Raw genomic sequence first — 19,196 nt, 5'->3', positions numbered from 1 at the left:
TTTTCATTGTTGAGTCTGAACCAGCAGTGCAGAGAATATAAACAGTCAGACAGATGCTGCTTTGCCTTTTAATATTTTTGCATATATGAATATATGAACTATAAACCCCACATGACAATGAATGGATATTGGGAAGTTGCTTTCATTAGGTGGAGTTCCCCTTTAATTAAGGACCACGGTGAAGACCCCTGAACTACATTAACCCTGTATTACACTACACTTGGGTGAGCCGGGACCATACTGGGCATGTGGCTGCTGAACTGTAGTCAGAGAAGTTATTCACTGCAACTCTGCCTGAGCTACAGATTTAGATGCTGGTGTGTTCACCCCCATAGACAACAAGGAAACTTAATTTTGAGTGACTTGTCCTTTGTGTTTTCTATGGACATGAAATGGATATGGAGAAATGGGTTAATCTTCCTGTGCCAGGGGCCCAACCCTGTGTATAATATTCTGGGATGTCAAGGAAAAATATAAACGTCACTGTGAAGCCGGTGGAAAAAAGCCCTGAGCCCCTGATAGAAAAAAGTCGCCCCAATTCTAATGATGTCAATGGATTTTACATTTGAAAGGAAAGTTGCAGGGCAGCTCACACACGTATATATATATATATATATATCTATATATATATATATATCTATATATATGTATATATATATATATATATCTATATCTATCTATCTATCTATCTATCTATCTATCTATCTATCTATCTATCTATCTATATATATATACACACACGTAGAAATGTATGGCTGCCTACAGAGGTTAGTTCCCCTTTAAAGGAAAAGCAAACTGGATGTGCATCTGTGTATTTACCTGGTTAGAAGGATACAGTTCTGCACGTGTCACTGGAGCTTGGCCAGATAATATTTACTCACCGTAACACTGACAGGAGGGAAGAGAAAGGCAAAATATATCACCAGCAAACTATTTTTTTTGTATTGTGAAATAATCACATCATAATATTTAAATCATTCATCTTTTCTTTGTATCAACTACTACCATTTACTTCTTGCAACCGAAGCTTGCACTCACCCAACTAGAAACAGCAGTCCTGTCCTGCTTTATGGCTTTTATAGCTATCTGTATAACAGAGCATTCTGTCCCAGTGGCTGCACAGATCCTATCTGATCCCCATTGTAAGCAGCAGTCCTGTCCTGCTTTATGGCAGCTGAGATTCTAGCTATCTGTATAACAGAACATTCTGTCCCAGTGGCTGCACAGATCCTATCTAATCCTCATTGTAAGCAGCAGTCCTGTCCTGCTTTATGGCAGCTGAGATTCTAGCTATCTGTATAACAGAACATTCTGTCCCAGTGGCTGCACAGATCCTATCTGATCCCCATTGTAAGCAGCAGTCCTGTCCTGCTTTATGGCAGCCGAGATTCTAGCTATCTGTATAACAGAACATTCTGTCCCAGTGGCTGCACAGATCCTATCTGATCCCCATTGTAAGCAGCAGTCCTGTCCTGCTTTATGGCAGCTGAGATTCTAGCTATCTGTATAACAGAGCATTCTGTCCCAGTGGCTGCACAGATCCTATCTGATCCCCATTGTAAGCAGCAGTCCTGTCCTGCTTTATGGCAGCTGAGATTCTAGCTATCTGTATAACAGAGCATTCTGTCCCAGTGGCTGTACAGATCCTATCTGATCCCCATTGTAAGCAGCAGTCCTGTCCTGCTTTATGGCAGCTGAGATTCTAGCTATCTGTATAACAGAACATTCTGTCCCAGTGGCTACACAGATCCTATCTGATCCCCATTGTAAGCAGCAGTCCTGCCCTGCTTTATGGCAGCTGAGATTCTAGCTATCTGTATAACAGAACATTCTGTCCCAGTGGCTGCACAGATCTATCTGATCCCCATTGTAAGCAACAGTCCTGTCCTGCTTTATGGCAGCTGAGATTCTAGCTATCTGTATAACAGAACATTCTGTCCCAGTGGCTGCACAGATCCTATCTGATCCCCATTGTAAGCAGCAGTCCTGTCCTGCTTTATGGCAGCTGAGATTCTAGCTATCTGTATAACAGAACATTCTGTCCCAGTGGCTGCACAGATCCTATCTGATCCCCATTGTAAGCAGCAGTCCTGTCCTGCTTTATGGCAGCTGAGACTCTAGCTATCTGTATAACAGAACATTCTGTCCCAGTGGCTGCACAGATCCTATCTGATCCCCATTGTAAGCAGCAGTCCTGTCCTGCTTTATGGCAGCTGAGACTCTAGCTATCTGTATGTAGAGAATAAGTACAAACCCCCTGCTTTTATCCCTGTAAGGGCAGAAGCCCAGAGCCTGTGTCTGTGTGCCGTAAGCTGTTACCTAGCAACCAGCTATTCAGTGATCTCAGTACAACAGGAAGTGACACATCAGCTAGTGAGTGGCTGGCAGGAAGAGGAAGTCACAGATACTGGCAAAAGAAGAAAGCCTTGCCCAGAGAACTGAATCGTGGACAGAGAAAGAGACAAGAGAGCTGCTGGTGGGTGGGGAGAGCTGAGAGGCTGCACCACATTCATTTGCATCAGACTGGCACAGGGAAGCCCCATACTGTGCCTGGAGAGACAGAGAGTGTGAAATGAATCCAGACTGGAGGAACAACCAGCAGGAGATTCCTATCTGAGCATCCAAAGGGGCTGGTAGTTGCACTGTATGTCTGACTGTGTTGGACTCGCCTGAAGAGACTCTAAAGTATCCAAAGAGGATTTGGAGTGAGTATCCTGTTTAAAGGGACAGTACCCAAAAGAAACGCTTGAAGATAAAGAGACTGTTTATTGAAAGGACTTAAAGGACTTTGCCTTCCTTAGTTAGACAGCTTTGCGCTAGCAAGTTAGATAGAGAGGCCCTATTGCCACCGGTTAGAAGTGCTACATGTACTATATTAGATAAAGAATTATTCAGTTTAACCAATACTGTGTGGGCATTATTATTTAGGTGGAGGCACTGCGCTAGTAAGTACCAGGTACCCAGTCTCTCCCCATACCACTGCGGAGTGGCTCAGGTTTGTCCCGTGCCATCAGGTAAGCGCCACACGTGGAGTGTAACACCAACAAAGGGGAGTCGAAAGGGTTACATTTTGAAGCCACTGCTGAGATTACGGCTGGGACCTGGTCACGGAGAAAGTGAGACAAGATGGCGTCATCTGCCGAGAGTCCTCAGAGTGTTCTGGAGTGGTGCAAGAGTTTGGGCCTGGACCCGAAAAAGACTGCTGTAGTAGGTCCCATGATGCTCAGAACAAAAGAGGAAGTTATTTACAAGATCCTAGATGCTGATGGATCTATTTATCGGCCTAGAGTGGTAGGTTCACGTCAAGACCCCAGCGGTGTCTGGTTAAATGTGCTTGTGGATAGTCCTTACGAAATTAATAGAGAGACCTGTGCACATGGTGTTGAAGCAGAAGAGGACTGTTACTGGCAAATTGTCTTGCCATATGTTCCAGAGGAGAAAAATCGTAGTTCTGAAAAGACTTCCAGTGATTCCCTAACAGAGCAAGAGATTACGGTGTTAAAAAAAGAGATTGCAAAGTTCAGGGCTCGTGTGTCTGGAAGGGATGAGATGCCAACTATGTCTAGACCGGCTCCCTTTCCTAAAGTAAGTGGTGCTGGCAGAGAACCACCCAAGTGTTTCATTTGTGGTCAGTTGGGCCATATATCTACAAACTGCAATAAGCAAAGCGAAGAGGTTGTGGCTGCAGAAGTGACCTCATCTGGATGTGATGTGAAGAAGCTACCCAAAAAGAGATATCGGAAGAGACGTAGCCAGGTGAAGTGTTATAACTGTGGTCGGTACGGTCATACTGCCAGCTCCTGTGATTGGGGATTGAATGAAGAATCTTATGATGGATATGTGACATCCTTCCCATGTGAAGTGAATATCCCTGAAGAGAAGTCCTGTGGCACGAGGATGGTCTCTGAGCACTCTGGCACCCCCAATAAACATGAGAGACTGGGCTGGGGAAAACGCAAGCCTTCAGGCAGGGGAAATGTCAAGGTAGTTAGTGAAACAGTTTTCCCCTGTGATTCTACCCCAGAGGTTAGGGAAAATAAGAAAGGTCAGGAAGGGCAAGCGAGGACTTTGCCCATTCAAGCTGGGGGAGAATGTAGGGAATTAGTGCAAACCCCTTGCTCTTATCCCTGTAAGGGCAGAAGCACAGAGAATGTGTCTGAGTGCTGTAAGCCGTTACCTAGCAACCAGCTGTTCAGTGCAGCAGGAAGTGACACAGCAGCTAGCGAATGGCTGGCAGGAAAAGGAAGGTCCAGATACTGGCGGAAGAAAATGGGCTGGTATAGAGAACCGCATGATGGACAGAGAAAGAGGCCAGAGAGCTCCTGGTGGGCAGAGAGAGCTGAGAGGCTGCACCACAAGCATTCATTTGGATCAGACTGGCACAGGGAAGCCCCATACTGTGCCTGGGAAGACAGAGAGTGTGAAATGAATCCAGACTGGAGGAACAACCAGCAGTAGATTCCTATCTGAGCATCCAAAAGGGCTGGTAGTCTCACTGTATGTCTGAATGTGTTGGACTCGCCTAAAGAGAGCTCTAAAGTATCCAAAGAGGATTTGGAGTGAGTATCCTGTTTAAAGGGACAGTACCCAAAAAGAAGCTCTTGAAGATAAAGAGACTGTTTATTGAAAGGACTTTAAAGGACTTTGCCTTTCTTAGTTAGGTAGAAAGCTTTGCGCTAGCAAGTTAGTTAGTGAGGCCCTATTGCCACCGGTTAGGAGTGCTGCATGTACTAGTTGGCCTGTTATATTAGATAAAGAATTGTTCAGTTTAACCAATACTGTGTGGGCATTATTATTTTGTTCCTATTGGGGCCACCCGTAGGTGCATTCCCGGATCCAACTAGGTGGAGGCACTGTGCTAGTAAGTACCAGGTACCCAGTATCTCCCCATAGCACTGAGGAGTGGTTCAGGTTTGTCCCGTGTCATCAGGTAAGCGCCACACGTGGAGTGTAACACCGACACAGGGGTGTCGAAAAGGGTTACATGTATAACAGAGCATTCTGTCCCAGTGGCTGCACAGGTCCTATCTGATCCCCATTGTAAGCAGCAGTCCTGTCCTGCTTTATGGCAGCTGAGATTCTAGCTTTCTGTATAACAGAGCATTCTGTCCCAGTGGCTGCACAGATCCTATCTGATCCCCATTGTAAGCAGCAGTCCTGTCCTGCTTTATGGCAGCTGAGATTCTAGCTATCTGTATAACAGAACATTCTGTCCCAGTGGCTGCACAGATCCTATCTGATCCCCATTGTAAGCAGCAGTCCTCTCCTGCTTTATGGCAGCTGAGATTCTAGCTATCTGTATAACAGAACATTCTGTCCCAGTGGCTGCACAGATCCTATCTGATCCCCATTGTAAGCAGCAGTCCTGACCTGCTTTATGGCAGCTGAGATTCTAGCTATCTGTATAACAGAACATTCTGTCCCAGTGGCTGCACAGATCCTATCTGATCCCCATTGTAAGCAGCAGTCCTGTCCTGCTTTATGGCAGCTGAGATTCTAGCTATCTCTATAACAATTCTGTCCCAGGGACACAGAGACCTGCAGCTGTAGTTTATACAGAAACCGAGCCCCGTCCTTATTTCAAACCAGTAACGTTATATTTGTGTGGCCCGCAGGTATATTCCTGTCAGATAACAAACACAACACTAATTCTCACAGCTCATTATGTGTAACACTCGTATAACATTTCACCGTTCCAGAGGGCGGGACCTACACTGTGTTGGTCGTCCTGATATTCTTGTCGCTATTACATTGGCCGCGCCATTTTCCACCTCCCACCTCATTGGCTCTTACGTACGCCCATTATCTGATCGATCCCAGCGTTCCTGTTACTGTAAAACAGAACATCGCCTTCCCATTGGATGGAGCTATAATCAAACAAACCTGGTGCCGCCTACATTCCAATACGATCCTGGCGTGGGTTTCCTGAGGGGGGTGGGGCTTATGGCTGCTTCGGATTGGCTGTTGTTGGTTAAGAAAATAAGGAAGGGAAGCGGTGATTGGTTAAGCGCGGTTTAGGGGTGTGGTTAGACTGCAGGATGGAGGCGTCGCACTAATTACCCTGTCAGTCTCATCTGGAGATTGTAGAAGGAACGTTGTTAGTTGAGCTTTTGTAGTTACTGCCCTGACCTCCCACTGGACCTCAGTGCAGTTATACACAGGGGCAGTAAATCTCCTTAAAGTCATATTAGCCCAGATAATACCTGCAATTAGCACCTTAGGGATTCTTTGCCCAATTAGTGCAGAAAAGCTTTGTTTCAACCAAAAAAAGCTTTTATTTTCACTTTTTGAGGAGGTAGGAAGCAACATTAAGGCTCCCAAAACTCACCAGAGTCTTCAGACCCTTCCTCAAGGCGTTATATTTTGCTCCCTGTTCACTTAGTACATATTTATTGGTAATTGTTTCAATACCATGGAAATAATGGAGAGCTGCGATCCGGTGATACAGTGGGACCGCAAACTGAGCGAGCTGTCTGAGGCTGCCGAGAGCGACTCCTTGTACAACAACACGGTGAGACCTACTTTATACATAGGGACTCCATGTCAGTGTTTGTGGGGTTCTAAATGGGGTGCACTTTTAATACTGAAACTGGAGGCGGGCTCAGATTATAGTGATATGCCCATATCATCCAACGATGGCCAGTGGAGCAGTCACTTTAAGTCTCTTGGAGGGTCACAGCATGGGGGGGTCCTGCCTTAGGATGGTTAAGGTTACACTCCTACATGGAGTAAGTTCTAAGTATTGTTTAGCGCCTTCACAGTGACCCTCTAACTTGACGTGAGCCCACCAGTTAAAGGGCCGGGAAAGTGACGGTTGAATGAGGTTCTTGCATCACTGCTGCACATCTGTGTCCCCTTATCCAGAATCAGAGATAAGGACCAGAACCACTAACAGCTGTTCCCTGTTGTACGTTAGGAACTTTGCTGTGGTCCTGATGAAGGTTCCTGTTGAGGAGCTTGGGGTGTTTGTTGTGTTATTTATGGGTATATGTGGGTGCAGGCCGGAATCGGTGATGCCTCAAAACTTTCACTGTCAGTTGGGTTTTTTCCATGAATCGGGCCAACTCTGACAAACACATGTGAAAGGGCTGGATCTGATTCCAAGCAAATAAAAAGCATTTGGGAATAGGATCATTGGCTCATGAAGGGTGTAAGTAACATACAAAGTTAGGTTGAAAAAAACAACACACGTCCATCAAGTTCAACCTTTTTAGTCTATATATAACCTGCCTAACTGTCAGTTGATCCAGAGGAAGGCGAGAACCTCACTTGAAGCCTCTCCAATTTGCCTCAGAGGGGGAAAAAGTTCCTTCTTGAACCCCCCAAAATTGTGTAGAGCTGCCCATACTTGTAAATATTGAGCGGATGCCCATCCATGTGCCGGGGCAGATCAAGCTGATCCAATTGTTGCCCCATGTCTACAGGGTATGATGCTCCTCTATAATGTTCATCCATCAATAGCCCCAAACTTTTACCCCTAATGCATCTTCCAGGTGTATCTTCTGCCCACAGGTGAAGCACTTACACAGCAGGGCTTTAGGATGATTGACAGCACTCGGGGGAGGGGCAATGGACACAATGAAACCTGGACCTTAAAGTTGAGCTTGGGGATGTATTGGGTGCGTGTTTGGGGTAGGAGTTATCAACACAAACCCAATTTGTGGTCCTAAATGGTTGGATTTATGGTTTGGCCATTAACCAGATCGGCCAGCAATGTAGGTCCAAACAGAACCTAAAGGGAGCCGAGGAGACTGCTGGTTCCTGACCTGCTCTATCTATTTTGATTTAACTTTTAGAATGTTATGGAATGGCTCATTCTAAGCATCGTTTCAGTTGGCCTTCATTTTTTCATAGTTTTGAAAATAAATCTTTCCAGCTTTCGAATAGGGGTCACTGACCCCATCTAAAAAAAAGAAATGCTCTTCAAATTCTATAAATTTATTGTTATTGCTACTTTGTTTGTTTCTCATCTTTCTATTCAGGCCTCTCCTATTCATATGCCAGTCTCTTATTCAAATCAGTGCATGGTTGCTAGGGGAATTTGGACCCTGGCAACCAGTGGAGAACATCTGAACAAAAAACTCAAAAACCACAAATAAGAAAAAATGAAAACCGTCCCGCTCTATGTCATACTAACAGTTTATTTAAAGGTGATCAACCCCTTTAAGGAGTGCACAAGCACGTGCTGACCCTGCCTGGGAGTGAAACAAAAGGCTGGCATTCCGATGGTTAAAAAAAAAAGGGGTCGGGCAGTTTATATTATCCAGTAAAGGGCAAGTGCGCATGCAGAAAGACAGGAATCCCACACAAAGGTTTTTGGTTTCTGGCCTTCCTTTTAAAGGAGAACTAAACCCTAAAAATGAATGTGGCTAAAAATGTCCTATTTTATAGAGTGAACTTATCGCACGAGGCTAAAGTTTGAGCTTGTCAATAGCAGCAATGATCCAGGACTTCAAACTTGTCACAGGGGGTCACCATCTTGGAAAGTGTCTGTGACACTCACATGCTCAGTGGGCTCTGATTGGCTGTTGAGAAGCTAAGCTTAGGGCTCGTCACTAATTATCCAGCAGAAAATGAGCTTCCCTGGCTGTAATATAAGCTGATGCTACAGGTTTGCTGATTATTAAATTCTGATGCTAATTGCACTGGTTTCTGTGCTGCCATGTAGTAATTATGTGTATTAATTACTAATCAGCCTTATATTGTGACATTTCTATTCTATGTGTACTGTATATTGTGAGTGGCTCCCTAAGCTCAGTAAGTGACAGCAGCACAGAGCATGTGAATCAGTGAATCAGCAGAAAAGAAGATGGGGAGCTACTGGGGCATCTTTGGAGACACAGATCTTTACTGCTAAAGGGCTGTGGTTGCCTTGGGCTGGTACAGAAGCACAAAACATCACGTACAACATTTCTACCTACTTCTTTAGTTAGGCTTTAGTTCCCCTTTAAATGTCACTGACTTACACAGGTAAGTACGTTTTTTGACATCCTCTGGGGCAACTTTGCTTGATGGCATTGTCCTGTTTCTGCACGTGCTGTTTCCTAAATTGCTTTAGCGGAGGATTTTGAAGGCCCGTCAAGCAACCCCCTGAATGTTACTGTTTGGGCAGAGACGCTCGGTTTCGGGGAGATTAGTCGACCAGCGACAAATCTCCTCTTCTTTGGGCGACTAATCTCCCCGAACTGCCTCACCGCCGCCTAGAGTGGAAATCGACGGCCGGATGTCACTCGGAGCGCTTGATTTTCCGAAGTTGTCTCACAAGGAAACTTCCGGACGACTTCGGAAAACGAAGCGTTCTGAGTGCCATCCGGCCGGCGATTTACATTCTAGGCGGCGGTGAGGCAGTTTGGGGAAATTAGTCCCTCGAAGAAGAGGCAATTCATCGATGGGCGACTAAATCTCCCCGAATCTGAGTGTGTGTCTCTGCCCCTAAGGTTCTGGATGGTGGATTTTGATTGGTGGCCTGGGAATGAATTGAAAGCAGCTTAGCCTTAAAGTGGGCATCCAGTTGGGCACAACTGCCAGTTACCTCCCATGTCGCAATATTGATTATTTAATTTGTATATAAATGTGAGCCTAGTAATGTGTGGTTGCATCATTACTGTTTATACGCAGCTGCACAACTGACCTGGGCTTCTCATAACACACAGGGTAAATATTTACATGGTCTGTACTGGGATCAGTGATTGGTGTCGGCTGTTGGTGATGATGACAGTTGCAGTTCAGCCTGTGGAGCTATTCCTGCAGGTCGCTACATGTATTTGTAAGTCGCAACTTGCAGTGCAGCCAGGAGTAGCCCATGTGCTTTTTATTGAGTCATTAGCCAGCATCTAGAAATACCTACGGCTTTGACTGGGGCTACCCTCACGCTCCCCCCAAATGACTGGTGGGGGGGGGGACATGTACAACGTATACTTCCTCCCCCACATAATGTATTTCCTTTCAAAGGGATGTGAACCCAAAAATAACATTTTGCCTTATGATCGTTAATGTAATTCTAAGCCACTTCCCCATATGCGTTCATGGCACATTTTCAATGGTGTTAATGTTAAGGGTTCCGTTATCTGGTAACCCGTTATCCAAAAAGCTCTGAATTATGGAAAGACTGTCTCCTGTAGACTCCATTTTATCCAAATAATTTTTTTAAAATGATTTCCCTTTTCGGTGTAATAATAAAACAGTCGCTTGTACTTGATCCCAACTAAGATATAATTAATCCTTATTGGAAGCAAAACCAGCCTATTGGCTTTATTTTATGTGTAATTGATTTTCTAGTAGACTTAAGATATGAAGATCCAAATTACAGAAAGATCTTTTATCCGGAAAGCCCCAGGTCCTGAGCATTCTGCATAACAGGTCCCATATCTGTATTTGTAAATGTAATTGCTAGGGATGCACCGAATCCATTATTTTAGATTTAGCTGAACCCCTGAATCCTTCGCTATGCAAATTAGGGGTGATAAGGGGAAAACATTTTTTAATTCCTTGTTTTGTGACAAAGTCATGCGATTTCCCTCCCCACCCCTAATTTGCATATGCAAATTAGGTTTTGGATTCAGTTCGGCTGGGCAGAAGGATTCGGCCAAATCCCGAACCGAATCCTGGAATTCGGTGCTTCCCTAGTAATTGCTATTGAAAGCCGTGTCTGTCTGGGCTGTTGCTATTCTCTGCACTGCTGGTTCTGACTATTGAAACAGAAGCCAGCTGATTGACCATCCCGGACAGGGCTGGACTGGCCGTAGTAATATGCTGCCCGTTAAAAATTCGACCTGCACCCGACCATAACCCACTGCTCTTCCACCTGCACCCGACCCTAACCTGATGCTCCTCCAACTTTATAGACCCTCGTTAACCCCACTATGATGTCACAGAATGGGGTGGGTCGATAAAAGGCACAAGCTGGAGGCAGAAGTCGGATCTGCAAGGTCACAAGCGGGGAGAGCGGAAGGAAGAAATTAACCTGAACCCACCGAAGTCCCAAAAATGCAGTGCGGAGGTCGTCCTGACCTGTCCGACCCACAGCTAGGGTTGCCACCTTTTCTGAAAAAAAATCAGAATCTGAATGCCCAGACTCTACAAATTGTTGTATCTTTCCACCTTCACATTGAGCTGCTGAAACAGATTGGGCTTCTAGGAAAGAACATCTGCCTTATTAAAGAAGCTCTAGTTCAGGTGCAGGCAGCATGGAGCCTGAGGAACACCCCGGAACAAATTCCGTCTGTCCTCCTTTCCAAATTTGCTAAGGGCAAACTGCAGAATAACACACATGCCTGGAATTCTTACAGCAAATAGGGGCTGAGAATACAGATGGGCACACTTCCATGAGTATTTTAAATAATGTGGAGTCAGCAATGCAATTGACTCGGGATGCACCGAACCCTGCAGTCGGGAAGGGGGGAGTTGAGCCAAATCTTTGGGAATGAATTCAGACAAACACTGAACTCAACCCAAATCCTTGGTGGCACCAGAAAATCCCGACGTGTGCACAAAAATGTAACAAATTTTCGGCTTCGGTTTTGCCAGGCTCTTGAATTCAGCCAAATCCTGCTAAAAAAACAAAAAAAAGCTTGGATTCGGCCGAATCCAGGACCTAATCCGGGATTTGGTGGTTTAATTGAAAAATTGTATTCTTCCAATCCCGACGATGACTTTCTTCAGACTCGAAACAGGCAAATGTATTTTAATTAGGGATGCACCGAATCCACTATTTTGAATTCGGCCGAACCTCAGAATCCTTCGCACAAGATTTGGCCGAATCCGAATCCTAATTTGCATATGCAAAGTAGGGGTGGCAAGGGGGAAAACATTTTTTACTTCCTTATTTTGTGACTAAAAGTCACGGGATTTACCTCCCCTAATTTGAGGAATCCTGCTAAAAAAGGCAGAATTCTGGCCGAATCCTGACCCAAATCCTGGATTTGGTGCATTCCTAATCTTAATGGGTTAAAACATTGGTCGGGTTTAAAATGAAATCCATATGGTGGGCCAGTCGCGGCTGGGCTGGTGGTAGACCCAGAAAAAAGAGACGATAGTGTTTAGCGGCTGCAGTCGGCCCATTTCTAACAGAACTGCCTTACCCCTCAGCTGGGCTTGGGACCGCAACTGTCTTGAAATAACAGTCTCTGCATTTGTTTTTAGACTGGCTGTCCCGCTTTCTTTGTCTTCCCTCTCATTGTCCCAACATGCCGAAGCCTTTGAAATCCGACCCGTCTGCAGCTGATTGTAGGTGCTCACCCGCTAAATGCCACCCTAACTGTCGGCCCGCATATTTTCAACGACTTAAGAGGTTAAGATGTGGAAATCGGCCAAGTCCAAATACTAAAGTCCCAGAATTGGCCGAATAGGCAGGGCTTGGAGATTTCCTAACTTTAGCCTAAGTAGTTTCACATTGCTGTGCATTCTGGGTATTCAGGGGGCCCTTAAGCTACCAGTGGCCCTAACAGCCATCGACTGGTAGTTAGAGATCACCAATAGCACAAAGGCATAAATAGTGGTGCACGAAATTCTACATTTTTGGATTCAACAGGACCAAATCCGTGCACCCTGGCACAACAAGGTGGCAGTGCTACTCCAAATTCACAAATAGGACCGCACAAGGCACCCAATTCCAGGTCTTAGATTACAAGCTCTTTGCACACATGCTAAGAAATATGATGCTGGACCAGTAGGGCATGAGTGTGGTTGCCCATGCAGTTATGCCTTATTACAACTGTGTCTGTGTGTCTGTAAGGCTGGTGCCAAGCCTAATCTCAGAGCCTTCGAATAACCTGGGAGCCAGCCAGAATCCTGGGAAGCATCACGGAGAACCCTGGCTCTGATTTCTAGAATACTGAACTACACGTCTCATGTTGTTATTCGTTTTCCTAGACTCTATAATCAGAAGGCGAGAGAGACGGATAAACATAGTACATGGCTAGACGCTCACATCATCCCCTCTTACCTATATAACTGCTGCTAAGCACAATGGCTTCTTTCGGCTGGACCTGGGCCAGAACTGGGTCTCTACTAGCAGTTATACGTATAGTCACAAAGGCCTCCCTAAAATCAGAATTAGTATTTCCTGAAATTTAGACCATGGCTGAAGGCCCACCGGCAGAACATGGCCGACCATGGGATTCTTTATGGCCTCTACTTTGCACCAAGACTCTAGAATCTTTTTAATATAATCTGTGCCTCTAATAAGAAATATTCTCATCAGAGCTTACAATCGTTCGAGGCTCTTTTCTTTAACCTGGCACTGTATGAATGTGTCTCATCTATCAACGCTCATTTGCCCCATTGTGGTGCTCAGTGGCAGCCTCCTCTCTAATACCCAGAGGCATGAAGCTTGTGACAATGTTAGAAGTAGGGTGTTCCCAAAATTGGAAGGAGAGAGTTGGATGGGATTTGCCTGGCAGCCTATAAAGTTATCTGTGCATTCCAGACAAAGCTTTAACCTTAGGTGACTCCGCAGCTGCCGGCTTGTGGGAAAGGTTCTCCAAGCTTTATCTGTTGAACTTTTAGCCGGAGTTCTATACGAGTGCTTTATGTTCACTATTCCAGCATGTGCGGGCATCTCTGTCTGGGTATCTGAGAGTGCCAAACCCAATCTTTTGTCTATAAGGGAGCAGGGGGCATCCTGAAGTCCTCTAGGGTTATCCTGAACGTCTCAAGTTGGATCTTTGTTGAGTGATCTTTTGAGATTCTCCACTTGGGAATATGAAATCTCTTAGTTTTTTCCATGACCATGTCCCTAATCTTTCACCCTCCTCGGAGTTCCTGTCCTATTGGTGCCAAAGATACAGAGAGGTTATGCAGGTCATTGGTGGGCGTCTTCTTCATCCATGACTCTAAGCAAGGTTCCTAATTACTCTTACTGGAGCGAGTTGGGTGTAGTAGATTTACCTTTTACTCCCATCTACATCCAACTGTTCTTACTCCCCAAACCCATCTGCTCCAGTGGACCACTCCTGGTTGCACCCTTGATGGCAACAAGCCATGCAAGCCCAGCAGTGCGGATGGTCATGCCCTGTAAGATGTCAACCAGTTTCCTTGCCGATGCAGGTCATGGGTCTGGCCATTTCGTGCAACTGTCATGCCATGCAGATTTCAGTTAGCTGATGTCATTGGTCTGTGACTTACAACCCCTTTCTGTATCTATTACCCAATAACAAAGACTTCATGTATGTAACATAATAGGGAATTTATATGGCAGTCCCCATTCCTGTTGGTCCGTGTCAATTTAAAGGAATGGAAATATCCTGTTTATTGGATCTGCTCCCATGACAACACCAGTCTCAATCCTTCCATCTGACTCATTGGCTGGAATGGGATTCTCTGCTTTTTCCCAGGGCGGAATTCCTCTGGTTTCTTCTTTCTAATGGTCACTGGAATGCATTGAAAATGGGCCTGAAAAACAATTCTCAGCTGGAACATTTGTTTTACTTCTTGAGTAATTAAAAAATTTGAGGGTGTATCTTATTTTGTGCTGTAAACATGCCTTCTCCATGTGTTTGTGCTCAAATATATGGGTGGGAGCTTGCCTTCTGTAGACAGTACAGTATAAGGGTATAACTTATTGTGTGCCCAGAACATTCCTTCTCTGTATATTTGTATTTATACATATGGGAGGAGGGAGGTGCCATATTGATTCCCTTAGACAGTACAGTATGAGGGTATAGCTTATTGTGTGCCCAGAACATTCCTTCTCTGTATATTTGTATTTATACATATGGGAGGAGGAGGTGCCATATTGATTCCCTTAGACAGTACAGTATGAGGGTATAGCTTATTGTGTGCCCAGAACATTCCTTCTCTGTATATTTGTATTTATACATATGGGAGGAGGAGGTGCCATATTGATTCCCTTAGACAGTACAGTATGAGGGTATAGCTTATTGTGTGCCCAGAACATTCCTTCTCTGTATATTTGTATTTATACATATGGGAGGAGGGAGGTGCCATATTGATTCCCTTAGACAGTACAGTATGAGGGTATAGCTTATTGTGTGCCCAGAACATTCCTTCTCTGTATATTTGTATTTATACATATGGGAGGAGGAGGTGCCATATTGATTCCCTTAGACAATACAGTATGAGGGTATAGCTTATTGTGTGCCCAGAACATTCCTTCTCTGTATATTTGTATTTATACATATGGGAGGAGGAGGTGCCATATTGATTCCCTTAGACAGTACAGTATGAGGGTATAGCTTATTGTGTGCCCAGAACATTCCTTCTCTGTATATTTGTATTTATACATATGGGGGGAGGAGGTGCCATATTGATTCCCTTAGACAGTACAGTATGAGGGTATAACTTATTGTGTGCCCAGAACATTCCTTCTCTGTATATTTGTATTTATACATATGGGAGGAGGAGGTGCCATATTGATTCCCTTAGACAGTACAGTATGAGGGTATAGCTTATTGTGTGCCTAGAACATTCCTTCTCTATATATTTGTATTTAAACATATGGGAGGTACTGACTAATTTAGTGCCCAGAGCATTCCTTCGCTAAGACTTCATGTTATTTCTCTGAGTATCTGCACCGGTATTGTGCCTTCACTGGATGTGACTGTGGCAAGAAAGACAACTGTAAAGGGTATTTGGCTTTCCAGATTTCTGCTGATGCTCGGAAACGTTAAAATCCAGATTACAGTAAAGTTGCATCAGGCTCAACGTGCGCTTCCAATCTGAATTTTATTTCTCCAGGCTCAGGAAGAATCCAGCGCTCTTGGCCAATACAGATGGCGAGCAGAACTTTGCCTTGCGGCTGTGCAGCTTTCACATTGGGACTTATGGACCCATCTGTCACACAAAGCTTAAAGGGACACGCACATTGCAAAATAAACTTATCTGGCCCTGATAGCAACCTGTAATGGTTATTTTGTACTTGCATAGGCAAGCTTTAGTTTTATTGGTGACATCAGAATTATTTTTATATCAGAGCATTCTGTCCCAGTGGCTGCACAGATCCTATCTGATCCCCATTGTAAGCAGCAGTCCTGTCCTGCTTTATGGCAGCTGAGATTCTAGCTATCTGTATAACAGAACATTCTGTCCCAGTGGCTGCACAGATCCTATCTGATCCCCATTGTAAACAGCAGTCCTGTCCTGCTTTATGGCAGCTGAGATTCTAGCTATCTGTATAACAGAACATTCTGTCCCAGTGGCTGCACAGATCCTATCTGATCCCCATTGTAAGCAGCAGTCCTGTCCTGCTTTATGGCAGCTGAGATTCTAGCTATCTGTATAACAGAACATTCTGTCCCAGTGGCTGCACAGATCCTATCTGATCCCCATTGTAAGCAGCAGTCCTGTCCTGCTTTATGGCAGCTGAGATTCTAGCTATCTGTATAACAGAACATTCTGTCCCAGTGGCTGCACAGATCCTATCTGATCCCCATTGTAAGCAGCAGTCCTGTCCTGCTTTATGGCAGCTGAGATTCTAGCTATCTATATAACAGAACATTCTGTCCCAGTGGCTGCACAGATCATATCTGATCCCCATTGTAAGCAACAGTCCTGTCCTGCTTTATGGCAGCTGAGATTCTAGCTATCTGTATAACAGAACATTCTGTCCCAGTGGCTGCACAGATCCTATCTGATCCCCATTGTAAGCAGCAGTTCTGTCCTGCTTTATGGCAGCTGAGATTCTAGCTATCTGTATAACAGAACATTCTGTCCCAGTGGCTGCACAGATCCTATCTGATCCCCATTGTAAGCAGCAGTCCTGTCCTGCTTTATGGCAGCTGAGATTCTAGCTATCTGTATAACAGAACATTCTGTCCCAGTGGCTGCACAGATCCTATCTGATCCCCATTGTAAGCAGCAGTCCTGTCCTGCTTTATGGCAGCTGAGATTCTAGCTATCTGTATAACAGAACATTCTGTCCCAGTGGCTGCACAGATCCTATCTGATCCCCATTGTAAGCAACAGTCCTGTCCTGCTTTATGGCAGCTGAGATTCTAGCTATCTGTATAACAGAACATTCTGTCCCAGTGGCTGCACAGATCCTATCTGATCCCCATTGTAAGCAGCAGTCCTGTCCTGCTTTATGGCAGCTGAGATTCTAGCTATCTGTATAACAGAACATTCTTTCTGTGCCTCTAATATTCCCAGTCCCTATAAGGCTCTGTAAAGCCATCAAGACAAGCTTTGTCTGCCAACAGCAGGTTCTGTGTGTGCAGGAGAGACTGGCATAAGCTGGCACTCATAGAATGGTGTGGGCAGGTCAGGGAACAAAGGGGACTTTGAGCAAGAAAGTTGATTTAAAGGGAAAAAAATGAGAAGTGTGTGTGTTTAAGCTGTGTCCAGATGTAAGATGTCATTGTGTGAGTTGGGGGTATAAGTGAGCTCAGCTCTGGCACACATCTGGAAAAACTGTGAGTCAGCCCCCAGTGCAAAATAGCCGCTTTGTCCCGTTCCGCCAGTACACAATTGTGTTCTCCTTAGTCAGCTGAGATAGGGCCCTTAACCCTTGAAGTTCCCCTTAGATTGTATAGTCTCTGGGAATAAAGGTTCAACTCGCTTAACTCCCAGGTTACAGAATTAAACACCCTTACACCCCTGCCTTTGTGATGGTCTGAGCCAGTTCCTCCCGTTTGCCCCATTCTGTATTGACCACTTGCAGGTGTGCGTGGGGGTCCTCTCCCCTTGAATCCACTCCGGGTGAGCTAAATGTCATTATTATGTATGTAAACAGTAGGAGTGTTTGCTTGCCCTTTACATGTGTGCTGCCTCTTCTTATCCCAAACTACTGCTATATGGGGGCCTTGGGGGGACATCCTAGGCATGGACTGGGATTCAGAATCAGCCAACCCCCCCCCCCCGCAACAGCCGACTAAATAGTGTCTCTATTGGATCCTTCGGGGGTTTGCCAGAATCCACAGACTGGGTCACCCCCATTTGGATCCTCCTAGTTGGACAGATCCCAGCCTTGGGCATGAATGAGCCGCCAGACTTGTTGCCTCTGAGTATCCAGGGAGCAACGTCCAAAGATCAACGGCTGCATCTTACTCATCAGTGCCCTTATGTGTTTTGGCAACAAGCCTCCTCCAAACCCCCAGGAGCAGGGTCCAAACGGAGTCTACGTCTACGCTGTTGTCCTTCAGTCTATCCAACAAAACATTAGAGCAGTGCCTTCAGGCATGGGGCATGCTGGGAACTGTAGTTGAGCAACAGCAGCAGGTTAAAGATCACAGAACCTGAAGGATGATGGAACCTCTGGGCACTAAGGTGAATATTCTAAAATTGCACTTGTGAGTAGTTGTGCAAGAGATTTACTGCAGGCTGAGCTGCCATTAGAAATAACATAATTAGAGGGTCCTCCAGCTTTGGGCAGTGGGTTTTGGCTACTAAGTAGTTGGAAAATGGTTTTTTTAGCCAAATATAGGTCGGGCAGGCCCATCAGAGGGCCCCATACACCGGCTTTCGATTCGGCCTGCAAGGAGCCTTTGTCCACCTGTGAATGGCCAAGTTTAAGGCACAGAGGGGATTTCGGATATTCTGGGCTGGGGAAGAGGCTCTTTCCTTCCCTAAAGCTGGTCACAATTGAGCAGATCTTTCCTCGCCCGATCATGGGTCCAACATAATACGGGCGGGCGAATCTAAAACCGCAACAACCATACTCCATCGTACGGTATTTTTTAAACCTGCCCAATCGACATCTTCCCAACTTTTGGCCAGATATCGATCGGGGGAAGCCCATCTGCTCGGGTAGGGGGGACCTTAGCCCAGCTCTATGCAGTAGGAATGTACCAAATCCAGGATTCGGTCTTTTTGAGCAGATTCAGCCAAATCCAATCCCCGGCATGAACCCGAATGCAAAATCCTTGAAGGGGTTGTTCACCTTCGAAATACTTTTTGCAGTTCAATTGTTTTCAGATTGTTCCCCAGAAATAAAGACTTTTTTTCACTGACTTTCCATTTTTTGTTTTTTTACCGTTTTTTCCAAAAAAAAATGATGTCCCTGTCTCTGGCTTTTGAGTCTGGCAGATCTGGTTGATCCATTTCTCAGTAGGGGGACTATAAGTGCAACTATTGTATCAAGTCTAACAGTTGCCTTTAATGAAACCCAGCTCAACAGATAAAGATTAGAAATGTATCAACTAACAGTTTACAGGGTCGGCGACCCCCCTCCCAGAGCTGCTTTAGAAGGTGAAAAATGAAAGTTTACACTTCAATATTAGAAAAACGGGCACACATAGAAA

The 19,196-nt window shown here is 45.2% G+C and overlaps 1 protein-coding gene across 1 annotated transcript in view; it reads left to right on the top strand.

Moving 5' to 3' along the window:
- The first annotated feature begins 6,057 nt into the window (after positions 1 to 6,057).
- The window catches only part of creb3l2.S (cAMP responsive element binding protein 3-like 2 S homeolog), a 32,437-nt gene continuing 19,298 nt past the window's right edge, over positions 6,058 to 19,196 (top strand). The window contains exon 1 of the mRNA XM_018254781.2: positions 6,058 to 6,511. Coding sequence (XP_018110270.1) covers positions 6,413 to 6,511 — 99 coding nt within the window. The 5' untranslated portion in view covers positions 6,058 to 6,412. The remainder of the gene's footprint in view (positions 6,512 to 19,196) is intronic.

Source organism: Xenopus laevis, chromosome 3S (genome assembly GCF_017654675.1).
Source record: "Xenopus laevis strain J_2021 chromosome 3S, Xenopus_laevis_v10.1, whole genome shotgun sequence".
NCBI classification, from domain to species: Eukaryota; Metazoa; Chordata; class Amphibia; order Anura; family Pipidae; genus Xenopus; species Xenopus laevis.
The sequence above is the reverse complement of the archived record's forward strand: the minus strand, read 5'-3'. Positions and strand labels throughout refer to the sequence as shown.